We start from the raw sequence: 12776 nt of genomic DNA, 5'->3' as shown, positions 1-12776 counted from the left end.
TATACTTTTAAGAGCTTTATCACTTTTAGAGCAAGTTCTGGCTGAGCTAGCAATATTTACTATTAATGGCTGTAACAGTTCACAGACCCGGTAATTAGAGATTGCTTCTAGGCAGTTTTTACAGTAAAATCTATCAATGTTTTTTTAAAAACCTAAGGGATAGAAAAACACAAGTTAGAAGCAGCTTTCTTTACACTACATAGCAGACCAGATGCACAGCCCAATTTATTTCTACTTATTGAGAAAATTGCTTGTGTTTCCTAATTTCTTTGTTCTATCTTTTCTGTTCCTCCTAATGTTATCTTAATGAGAATTTCAATAAGGCATTTGATGGCCAGCTCTTCTTCGCATGCTGGAAAGAGACCTTGGGAAAAGAAATATGCAAAATACTGAGTTTGCAATTTGTTCCTCGAGCCGCCTGTAATGAGAAACGATGTATGGGAAGGAAATCACGTTTTGCTGCCATTCACTCTTCCCGCTATAAGGGCAAATGGTTAAAAACTACCTTTTAAGTTGTTGGCTGCTCTTTTTTTGTGCAGGACAAAAGATAATGCAGCCTCACATTGCAATAAACAAGGACATGCATTCAATTTTGCAGCTACTAAGATTGTTGGACGAGCAGGCCCAAAAACAGCCAGGGAAATGATTGAAGCCTGGGAAACAGGCCCCTCGTCAATCAACGAATACTAATTTACCCCCAGCTTAACAAACACTTAGGAGGCAAGGGCTTGACAGCACAAGGAAACAACAGCCAACAACTTAATAGCCAGCCATCAATTTCCCAATCTACATCTAAAAACTACACACAACAGGCACCATATAAATATAGTACTATACACAGAACAGCCCAAAGCCCACAGAGAAGTTCCCTAAGGATGGACCCCAGCACGAGTCTGAAAATTGGGAAGACAAAACCTCTGGCCCCAGTGACTGACCCAGATTGGATCCTGCGTCTTAATTAAATAACGAAAGATCCTTGCCTCAAAGAGATTGCTGCTTCCATCTGGATGCTGAATAAGCAGAAACCACAACAAAGCAGGGTGTCTGACTTCAGAGGAAACCCAACTAAGTTCACTTTCTTGGAATTCCTAGAGGATGGGCAGGCGTGCTTTCAAAAGACAAAGACAAGACTTTCCCTAAAGGGCTTCTGGGGGAGGGTTCACCAGTTATGCCCTCAGAAATAAACTTTACCTCTTTCAAACACCATATTTTTCGGACTATAAGACGCACATTAGCTTTAGAGGAGGAAAACAAGAAAAAAAATCTGCCTATGCGGCCCATTTGCCATCATGGCCCGTTTGCCGCTGCCATAGCCTGTTCGCCACCATGGTCTGTTTGCCGCCGCCCATCGCCACCTAGAACAGCTGATCAGTGCTGCACCAACCACCCTGCCCTCCCCTGCGATATTCGCTCTATAAGGCGCACAGTAATTTCTACCCACTTTTGGAGGTGGGGGGGGAGTACGTCTTATAGTCTGAAAAATACATTAATTCCCTTTGTTCTTCATTCTGAGCTCGGAAACAAACTTGGAAATATTGCTTTCCAACAGATCCAGTGTGAGAGATTTTGCTCAGCCTTGAAATAAACAAAAAAAACCACCCAAATATAAAATATTGCATTTTACATTGTTTCTGATATTTTAGCCTGGCTTGATTAATTTGTTTTCAAACACTTTCCAAACCAAATGCATTAGCTCTGAGAGGAAGAAATGGGCGAGGATTAGAGATAAGATCACATATGCAACATTGGAGAATCTTTTTGGATGCTACTGCTCAAGTATCAATGAAGACTATAGACCCAAATGGACCTTGAGGAGACAAATGGATTATTGGCAAGGTAACTGTTGTATGACTATCCCTACTCCATCCTGCCTCGGATAATCTATTTAATCCTCTGTACTTAAAGTCAAGCAATATTCGGACTGGTTAAGAAGAAAGGAGCTTTAATTTCCCCTTTGCTTGGTTTTCACCCACCTTACAATTCTCTATCTTCTCAAAATATTCACCATCTTTCCAAATGTTATTTTCAGATTCAGCTTTGGAAGAACTGTCTGAAAATCTAGGGTGCTTCTGTGGAAAATTGTTCCACAGAAGAGTGAGCATTATTGAGAAGGAGGGAGTCTTAACAGCGGTTCTCACTGGATGAGTAAAGTCAACTTGGAGAAGTGGGGCTAAGAGATAACCATACCCCAACTGCTCTGAACTGCAAATGCAGCTCCTATTAGCAGTGTGACATGAACAAAACTAGATGGACTCATAGTTAGATACTGTAGGCACTGCAGAAACACTGGAATGCAGTGATCCATGCTCTCAATCCTTACAACGAGACCAAACAGATTTGTACTGTCAATGGTACAAAAGCTGAGAGATCCATCAAGACCTGAAGGATTACATTCCCTTTTCCTGTCCCAAAGGTGCTTTTTTTAGGAAGCAATTGGACTTCCTTGTTTTTTCTTTGAAGACATTTCGCTTCTCATCCAAGAAGCTTCTTTAGCTCTGGCAGGATAGTGGGTAGTTGGATGGGCTGAAGAAGCTTCTTGGATGAGAAGCGAAACGTCTTCAAAGAAAAAACAGTTGCCTCCTAAAAAAGCACCTTTGGGGCAACCATGATCTGGATGACTGAGAATCTTTACAGACTTTTAGCTTTACAATTCCCTTTTTCTGGTCTTGCCAAACAAAGGTATGTTCCAGTCGCTCAAGATTTAAAGTCTTGGAATGTCAACTCCAGCTCAGGAAGAGATGAAGCTCTGCAACAGGGAAAATAATACAATAACAACTCTGCCACCCACCTCCAACCACCACAAACTGTCCTACTATTTTATTCTGTTTATAGACCATGAACAACCCTATAAATATATTCTGGTGATGATGTTCATGGCCTACGTTGGTCTATTGTTGCCTGATTAGTTGCTGAGTGTACTTTCTTAGTGCTACCATCATTCGCAATGGGAATTTTAGAAATGCATTTTTAAAAAATATTTATTTATTTATTTATTGGTTCAATTTATTTGCCGTCCTTCTCCAGAGACTCAGGGTGGCTTACAATGCGTTAAGCAATAGCCTTCATACTTTTGTATATACCTGCTTAGTAGGGCTTTCGGCCCCCCCTAAGTGGTGTTCTTTTTTATACAAAGTCAGTTTATTGCCCCCACAATCTGGGTCCTCATTTTACCTACCTCGGAAGGATGGAAGGCTGAGTCAACCTTGAGCCTGGTGAGATTTGAACTCGCAGTAATTGCAGGCAGCTGGCAGCTAAGTGCTACTTAACAGCACTTTAGTCCGCTGCGCCACCAAGGCTCAATATGAACTTGTTGACTTAAGATGATCGGTAGTATGATTAGTAACCTATCTATTTCTGTAGCTTTAGGAGAAAAGAAAGGGGATTCTCACTCTTATGAAGATCATTCAACAGTCTGAAGTTTGTTCTGCTGGAACACTCAAAATATTTCCAAAGAAATTCTGAACGAAGCTGTTTTATTCCACGTTTAAACGTTTTTATGCCCATGCTATGCAGATTGCAGACATAAGGCAAGTGAAAGAGATCCTTTGCAACATGCATGAGTAAAGCACTTTTGCTCAAAACCCATAACCACATTAACCAACCACAACCAAAGTTCAGCATAGCTGCTTCAAAGGCTTTTTCTTGGTTGTTTCCACAGCCTTCCAGACCATATGGCTACTTGTCTACATCAACATTTTGAGGAGTGCTTCATTGACATGAATATAGAACTTCAAAGTAAAACACTTTGCAGAACACCTAATATACACCCCAAAGCAGAAGACAATTCTGTGCATTTGACAAATTCCAGCCATTCCTCTTTCTTTGAACATCTTCCTCTCCAATTATCTATAGCTGGAACAGGAGGACTACATGGATGGTTTTCATAGTATCAAACTTTTATCCTGGGAAAAATAGCTGCCTTCAGAAGCAAGAGAAAGTGGAAAGATGTTTTCCTCGTCTCACACCAATGGAATAAGGAACCTGTACCAAGGAAAGACACACTTGCTACTTCTATAAAGACAGCGTGCAATACAGAAGCTCATTTTGTTTGAAATTTTATTTACATATCTTACACTGAAGGAATGTAGTAATAAAGTGCTTCTTTTTAAAAGGGATGCCCCACTTTGATTTATAGAGGGTCATGTGACAATCATGGGCAACATCTGAGTGTCAAAGGTGTATTGGATGTAGCGGTATACTTCCTCTGCTTTCTGCTGATTGACCTGAGTGCGGCCTGCCATCTCCCTTGGGGTACTGGAAAGGAAGAGGGAAAGGAGTGCTTCTCATTAAGGCACTAGTTGTAACCAGGATATTTCAGCAAAAACACAAAGGGGAAGAATATGAAAATTACTAGAACAGACGGGATAATCAGAGAGGTTCACAAGGTTATAATGGTAATATCTGCCTGTGTGGTTGGCTTAAATATTCTGGTCCTATAAATTCTTGTGGCTACCTTTATTTATATTTAACTTAATTTAAATTTATTTTATGTGGTCACCTTTCGTGACTCTGGATGGCAAATAAACAACGTACAAAATAACATCAAAACGAATGACATACAATCTCTCTAAGCTATGAGAGAGATCAACCTCATGCTTGAGCAGGGGGCTAGATTAGAAGACATCCAAAGTCCCTTCCAGCTCGATTCTGATTCTGATTCTAACAATAAATGTGAAAATATCCAACTAGACTTTCATAGAATCACTTTATACTTTTTGTTCAATATAACAGTTCCTAATACATTATCATTGGATGAATCAAACTGTCAGATTAGAAGTTTTGTAAGAGGAAGAGGAGGAGGAAGAGGGAGGAGGAGGAGGAGGAGGAGGAGGAGGAGGAGGAGAAGAAGAAGAAGAAGAAGAAGAAGAAGAAGAAGAAGAAGAAGAAGAAGAAGAAGAAGAAGAAGAAGAAGAAGAAATGGCTTTTACTATGACAGTTCTATAAAGCCGTCAGATTCGAAAGTGAATAACAAAACGTAGGCACTGTAACCAACCTATCTGCCTGTATCCCACAAAGGGTCGAGATCAGAACAATCAAAGGGGAACTGTACCTGTTTGCCACCTCTTTTAAAGAACCAAAATGGTGGCACAAGGCCAGAGCCAGGGTATAGCTGACGCAGGGAATGCTCAAATAGAAACGGAAAACATCCTGTCGGGGTCCCTCCACTTCTGTTGGCACACGGATGGCTGCGTTCTTCCGCTGTTCCACCAAAGCTAGTTCCTTTAGCAAGTCAGCAGTTTCCACTTGGCAGGCACTGAAGAGCACTTTGATTCCTGCCTGAATGAATGCTGATAACATGCCATCATAGTGCTTGGTTCTGTGGAATACCTTCCATGCCTCTCCTGAAAGACAAAAGTTCAACATTTCTCCTACGATGGCACAACACACTGATACAGGAACAAGCTAATGTCTGAGGAGAAAGATTGCTGTACAATAAAAAAGATGGAGTGTAAGAAAGGCAACTCCGAACAAACAAATATAAATATATTAAGTTAAGAATGAACTGTTTAAGAATAAAAGAGAATAAATATAAATAAATAGTAAAATTAGAATCTAGGGACAAATGAAGATGGTGTTTATGTATGCAAATATAGAAATATTGAGATATGTTTAAAAAAAAAGAAAAGGGGGTAAGACGATTTTGGCAAAAATTGTAATGGAGTAAAATGTATTTGAATTTGATTAATTGTATAAGATAAGAAATGGCTAACACTCTGTTCAAAAAAAAAAAAAAGATGTGGGTGAATGCGGGAGAGGAGAAAAAACCAATAAAACTTGTTTAAAAAAACAAACAAGCTAATGATATTTTAGCCTAGTCTTTTGTGCAGGCCCAGTTCCTGTGATTAGTTTATAGTTCCGTTTATTATGTGAGTAAATAAAACCTGAGTTGAATAAACCACGGTTAAAAATATATAAAAGAAGCAACAGTAACCCAGCCCAAAATCAAATCAAATCAAATCTCAAACTAAATCTTATTACAGCCCATAAAATAAGTGAGATAAAACCTATATGCACACATGCACACACGTAGGTACAGTATCTGTGTGTGTATACACTTATGGTAAAATATATAACAAACAACAAAATCAGAATACAAAGTAGGGGAGATAATAATGGTAAAGTAAAATACCAGTAGCTAGACGAAAGTCAAAATCTTCAGCTACAAACAAAGTGAGAACAAAGTGAGAGCAGTTTGGGAGAATACGAGACTCCTTATTAAACTTTGAATGTCTGAGTAAAATTGCTTTCACCGCTTTAAAAATAAACAGGAATGATAGAAAAGGCACACCTCTAACGATAAAATATTCCAAAAGTGATAAGAGTGTCACAGAAAAGATCTTTCCTCTGATCCACAATCTGCTCATCTCAGAACAACAGAATAAGAGTTGGAAGGGACCTTGGAGGTCTTCTAGTCCAACCCCCTGCTCAGGCAGAAAACCCTATACCATTTCAGACAAATGTTTGTCTGATTTCTTCTTAAAAATTTCCAGTGTTGGAGCGTTCACAACTTCTGGAGGCAAGTAGTTCCACTGATTAATTGTTCTAACTGTCAGAAATTTCTCCTTGGTTCTAGGTTGGTTTTCTCCTTGTTTAGTTTCCATCTGTTGCTTCTTGTCCTGCTTTCAGGTGCTTTGGAGAAAAGGTTGATTCCCTCTTCTTTCTGGCAATCCCTGAGATATTAGAACACTGCTATCATGTCACTCCTAGTCCTTCTTTTCATTAAACTAGACATACCCAATTCCCGAAATCATCTTTGTTGTTCTTCTCTGCACACTTTCTAGAGTCTCAACATCTTTTTTACATCATGGTGACTAAAGCTGGATGTAGTATTCCAAGTATGGTCTTATCAGGGCATTATAAAGTGGTATTAACACTTCATGTTATCTTGATTCTGTCCCTTTGTTAATGCAGCCTAGGACTGTGTTGGCTTTTTTTGGCAGCTGCAGCACACTGCTGGCTCAAAGAGGCAGGATCGTGATGTAATTCTCTTGCTACTTCCCAATTTGTAATTCTGTTTCTAGTCCCACCTTCACCTCCTTGTGAAATATGGCTTTTATTTCCTATTTAACTGAATCTCATCACCAGTACGGCTAAAAATTGAGCCTGAAGAGCCTCTGGAGTGCCAGAGGGAGACCTATCAGGCAAGATACCCACCTGTCCTAATTCTTTCCTTCTCCACAATTATACAGATCCTATCGAACTTGTTCTTCAGCTGTTGCATCCGCTGGACCATTTTACTGTGATGTATATTGTTGACCAATTCTGCCTGGCACTTCCTTTCCACCGCCAGACGGTTGCTGACAATATAATCACAGGAACCCAGAGAACAAATCTCAACCTTGACTCCGTGAACAGTTTTCAGGGTTGAAATAACTTCTGGCCCAGAGGAGATCTCATGGTTATCCACCAGAATGCACAGAGGTGCTTGGTTCTTTGAATTCTTTAGAGTCCAGGAGGAAGAAGAAGAAGAAGAGAGTCCAGGAGGGTTCCCCAAAGATGTTTCTGGCTGCAAAGATCACAATACCGTATCAGTCAGCAGGCTTAGAACAGCAAATATCTAAAGAAACTGGGGAACAATCTTTTAATATTTGTACTGTGTCAATCAAAGTACCTAGTTCCTGCAGAGTTACATAGAAAATGCAGATCACAGCTGTCTATGGAGATTCTCAATCATCCAGGTCATGGTTGTCCCAAAGGTGCTTTTTCCAAATTTTAAATTTTAAAAATGCAGTTTCCAATGACTGATTAAAGAGACATTATTGGAAACACTGTTGGGATGTTGGGAGGAAAAAATATGGAAAAATCGTATTTTTTAAATTTAGAGGATGGCTATCTTATAATATTGCTATGGAAGAAACATTTAGCAATCAATTTAAAGTTTTATGTCCATATATATTCCTTTTGTTAAATGTCAGGATAACCTACTTCTGTAATCTCATAGAGCCACATGATTGGAACAGGTCTTATAGCTTCAGCTTGAACAAAGCCAATTAAGAACAGTCCACCAATTAATGGATACCTGTCTCTGCTGAATTCTTACTGTTAGAAAGTTTCCCCTACTTCATTTGGAATTTGCCTTCCTGAATTTAAATCTGTTATGCTATGTTCTGGAACCAGAGAAAATAATTTTTGATCTTGTACGCTTTCAGGTACATGATTATACTATATCCCTCAGTCATCTTTTCTCAAGGCTAAAGTTATCTAGATCCTTCATTTTCTCTTTGTAGCTCTGTTTCTAGTTCCTGGACCAACTTTGTTGTCATTGTGTGAACCTGTTTCAATTTCTTAGTGTGGTGGTCTAGAATTTTACCAGTCAAGGATGGTCTGACAATTTATTGCAAAATGAATAGACAAACTTGTCTGACACAGTACAGTATGCTAATAATATAAGCAGAATTAGCGAATGAGAGGAAAACTATTAAATCTTTTAGTGAAGATTCTCAAGAGAAATGTGGCAGAGGCTTAAACCAATCATTTTTAAAGGTTTCTCCTGACTCCTTAATTCCACTATTCCAAGCCATCCACAAAAAGAAGCAGTAATTAAAAAAAGAGTCTTACCTTCGGTATAATCTGGAACTGTTCACCCACAAGCTCTGATTTGCACTGATATTTGCTTTGAAGAGGAAAATGTGATTGTTCCGGCAAAAAAACTTTTGGTGCCAAGCATACCTGGGCATGGCTTTCTTGGGGTTTTAGAACTGAGCATTTTTGGGGCAGAGTCTGGTCTTTAGTTAAGGAAGTAACATTAGAATCCTTATCAACTTTAACACTGACTCGTGATTCCATCTGCTCTTCCTTTTTATCAGCTTCCTCATCTTCACTAGATCCGTTAAGAATACGAACCCTAGTTAACCTCTTTGGGGCTAATGGAGTTCCTGTTTTCTGCTTCACATGGACCACTTTCATTTTTTTCCTGTGACGGGTTTGGTACTGTTTTCTCCCGTTCACAAAGCTTTCTTCCCCTAACAGGTCAAAATTGATGTGCACGTCTTCATCACTGGAACTGCTTTTGGGGTTATCCTCTTCATTGTCCTCAACACAGAAGCTGTCCTCTACGTAGCATTCGTCTTGCTCTGGAATCTAAGAAGAAAGAAGACAAATCCTGACAAATAGAATAGAATAGAATTCTTTATTGGCCAAGTGTGATTGGACATACAAGGAATTTGTCTTGGTGCATATGCTCTCAGTGTACATAAAAGAAAAGATACATTCGTCAAGAATCATAAGGTACAACACTTAATGACAATCATAGGGAACAAATAAGCAATCAAATCATATTAGGAAACAGTCAATATAAATCGTAAGGATACCAGCAACAAGGTTACAGTCATAAGTGGGAGGAGATGGATGATAGGAATGATGAGATTAATAATAATGCAGACTTAATAACTAGTTTGACAGTGTCCCTATGCCTCATGAGAGAAAGAAGCAAAAATAATAGTTTTAATTAGACACTATCAGTAATATTTAGTTATACTGGGTTCCTGGCCATTACTGATCCAAATTCAGAGTTTTGGCGCTTAAAAAAACACAATTTACAACATAAGTTCAGGATACTTAAAAACCTACCTGATTTCATTATGCATCCAAAAATACATTAAGATCTTCAAGATAAAACCTTTTCTTGATCCCTGGTTTATCTTCTTGGTAGTTAGTCATCTCTGAATGATGGAACTTGTGCATTTATCCTACTTAATTGACTTTTGACAGCTTAAAAAAGAACTATTTTTTCCCTAGTGCTTATGTACTTTTATCTAGCTTTTGTCTGATTTCACAAACTTAAAACAGAGAGAAACTCAGTTAATACTTGAATGGGAGGGGCTAAGTATGTGTCTATAAAGTCATCAACAAATGAAGGTCAAGGATCTTACTCTGCAGATGTCAGGCTTTCTGTCAATTGCCTAAAACCAAACAAGATTTGTTTCTAAACATGATTCTTAGTTTTCTTTAGCAAGATTTACTATGATGGAAGAGGTAGTGGCACAAAAATATAAGCAAGTTAGCTAATTTCAGTTGCTTCATTTTAGAACTAATTTATCTCCAGATATAGCACAGATTTTTTTGGTTCTCTTGCTTGCAGCCTTATTATCTGATGAGGAGGCATTTCTCTTCACTGATAACATGGAAGATTGCAACCCTTGATGTTCTTAGGAATATTGTATTGGAATTTATCGGAAATAACCAGCACTTGGAGGTGAGTCCAGAAGTCTATTGACAACCAATACAACAACTGCAGTATCCATGTTATTCTAGACTAGCAGGTTTCTGCTGCTATCACTCTATTTTATACCTGCTATAGCTTCCTACTAATCTTTAAAACCCTGTGTGTTTGTGATAAGGGTCTTACCACTGACAAGTTTTGACAGTTCAGGTAGGATTGTAAAAACAATCCTTAAAATATTCTCACTTGTGATAGTTGCATTTGGATTGTTTTAGTGTTTTTTAATTAAGTATATTCCCGCCCTGATAATGTTTCTTACAATAAAATAATGCCTAGGCATTTCAAAGCATTTGCAGGTTCAAACCAATCTGTGATGTGGTTCCATTTATTACAGTGTCACTTTCTTTGTCTGGCTTTTTACCTGTGAGAAAACTGTTATTGGATTGAATTCTTTATGCACCATCTTATACTTGTTGCCAACAGCTGGACTGCGTACAGATTTCAGATAAACTGCCTGCATCTCAGATTCTATGTAGAAAAAGAAAATAGACAGTCAGACAAAAAAGTAACTGAGACCGCACTCAATCTTGAGTCTGATCTCCAAACAGTATTTTTTTTTTTTTGTCATATAAAAGCTGTAACCTTTAGAAAAAAATTGCCTTATGGATCCATTACAACCTTCATTACACAAGTATCTCTGTGGGCTTCTGGAAGGGAAACATCTAGCACAGGGATGTCAAACTCGATTTAATTGAGGGCTGCATCAGGGTTGTGTCTGACCTTGGTGGGGTGGGGCATGGCCAGCTCGACATCACTCATGTCAGGGGGGCACCTGTGGTGACCCAGAGGGTGGGGGGACTGAGGGAAATACACTTTTGCTAGTAGTTTGTTTTGCTAGCACTCTGCCAGTAAAAACGGAGCTGTGGGGGGCATGTGCGGCCCTCCCGAGCTCCGTTTTCGTTGGCAGAGGCATCACGGACTTGTCCTTCATTGTTTTCAAGGTGGCCCCGCAGGCCAGATCTATGCACCCTTGAGTTTGACACCCCTGGTCTAGCAGATCAAGAGCAGCTTCTTTCCAAGGAAAGAAACATCTTCAGGTATCGGAGAGAGGAATTATCAAGAATGTAATGGAAATTTTAACTCCCCTACCCACACACACACATATAGACACTGCTATTTCAAAGTTAAAAACCAGGAGCAGAAATGGAAATATTTTATTCATGTAGAATAGAATAGAATAGAATAGAATAGAATAGAATAGAATAGAATAGAATAGAATAGAATAGAATAGAATTAGAATTAGAATTAGAATTAGAATTAGAATTAGAAATAGAATTAGAAATAGAATATTAGAATTAGAATTAGAAATAGAAATAGAATAACAGAGTTGGAAGGGACCTTGCAGGTCTTCTAGTCCAACCCTCTGCCCAAGCAGGAAACCCTACACCACTTCAGACAAATGGTTATCCAACATCTTCTTAAAAATTTCCAGTGTTGGAGCATTCACAACCTCTGCAGGCAAGTTGTTCCACTTATTAATTGTTCTAACTCCTTAGTTCTAAATTGCTTCTCTCCTTGATTAATTTCCACCCATTGCTTCTTGTTCTACCCTCAGGTGCTTTGGAGAATAGTTTTACTCCCTCTTCTTTGTGGCAACCCCTGAGATATTGGAACACTGCTATCATGTCTCCCCTAGTCCTTCTTTTCATTAAACTAGACATACCCAGTTCCTGCAACCGTTCTTCATATGTTTTAGCTTCCAGTCCCCTAATCATCTTTGTTGCTCTTCTCTGCATTCTTTCTAAAGTCTCATCATCTTTTTTACATCGTGGCGACCAAAGCTGAATGCAATATTCCAAGTGTGGCCTTACCAAGGCATTATAAAGTGGTATTAACACTTCTTATTTTTTATATATATATATATATATATATATTATATATATATATCTTATCTAAGAAAGTTATTTATCAGACCAGATGCTCAGACATAGATAAGTTCAAATATCAACTGATTGGGAGGATTTTCTCTGCATACCATTTAAATCTTGAGCAATTTGCGTCTCATCATCAAGAAACTGGACAAGGGAAGACCTCAATTCATCTTCTGATTTTATACTCTCATCAGACGAAACGTCCACCCCATCTTCAGAAAGTTCTGCCTCCTCGTCTATGAAGTGTTTGGCTAAATTCTACAGGATGGAAAAGAAACTTTTGGATACAGTTCCATTTCAAAGAATTCACTTTAGAACTGAAACATAAAACCCACTTAATGGATTGCTGTGAATTTCAATAATGGTAGATTGGCCAAAAAATGCATCAGCTGGAACTAAGGATCTGTTTCCTAGGGGCTTACAGCAAATCACAGAGGAGGCCATGCTTAAACTCTAGCTGTTGATTCATGGATCATTCTTGGGATCCACTAAGTTTTTAAAGTGCTTCAATTCCCAGCTGTCAAAGCTTCAGATTAATGAAATGATTAATTTTGATGAAACTTATATTCACCAAAAGAAAAATAGGATTCTGACTACTTAGCATATACTACACTACTACGCTATACAAAATCAATTAGACAGTTGGTTACTATATCAATATGTTAATGGCAGAGAATGTTCAG

At 38.6% G+C, this 12776-nt stretch overlaps 1 protein-coding gene across 1 annotated transcript in view; it reads right to left on the bottom strand.

Annotated features, from left to right (window-relative positions):
- Positions 1 to 4039: 4039 nt before the first annotated feature.
- Positions 4040 to 12776, bottom strand: part of FANCM (FA complementation group M) — a 46012-nt gene continuing 37275 nt past the window's right edge. Inside the window, exons 18-23 of the mRNA XM_087894971.1 lie at positions 12198 to 12351; positions 10584 to 10690; positions 8560 to 9081; positions 7156 to 7507; positions 5051 to 5342; positions 4040 to 4254 (exon numbers count right to left, since the gene is read on the bottom strand). Coding sequence (XP_087751097.1) covers positions 4140 to 4254; positions 5051 to 5342; positions 7156 to 7507; positions 8560 to 9081; positions 10584 to 10690; positions 12198 to 12351 — 1542 coding nt within the window. The 3' untranslated portion in view covers positions 4040 to 4139. The remainder of the gene's footprint in view (positions 4255 to 5050; positions 5343 to 7155; positions 7508 to 8559; positions 9082 to 10583; positions 10691 to 12197; positions 12352 to 12776) is intronic.

Source organism: Pantherophis guttatus, chromosome 1 (genome assembly GCF_059756535.1).
Source record: "Pantherophis guttatus breed Tessera chromosome 1, ASM5975653v1, whole genome shotgun sequence".
Taxonomy (NCBI): Eukaryota; Metazoa; Chordata; class Lepidosauria; order Squamata; family Colubridae; genus Pantherophis; species Pantherophis guttatus.
The sequence above is the reverse complement of the archived record's forward strand: the minus strand, read 5'-3'. Positions and strand labels throughout refer to the sequence as shown.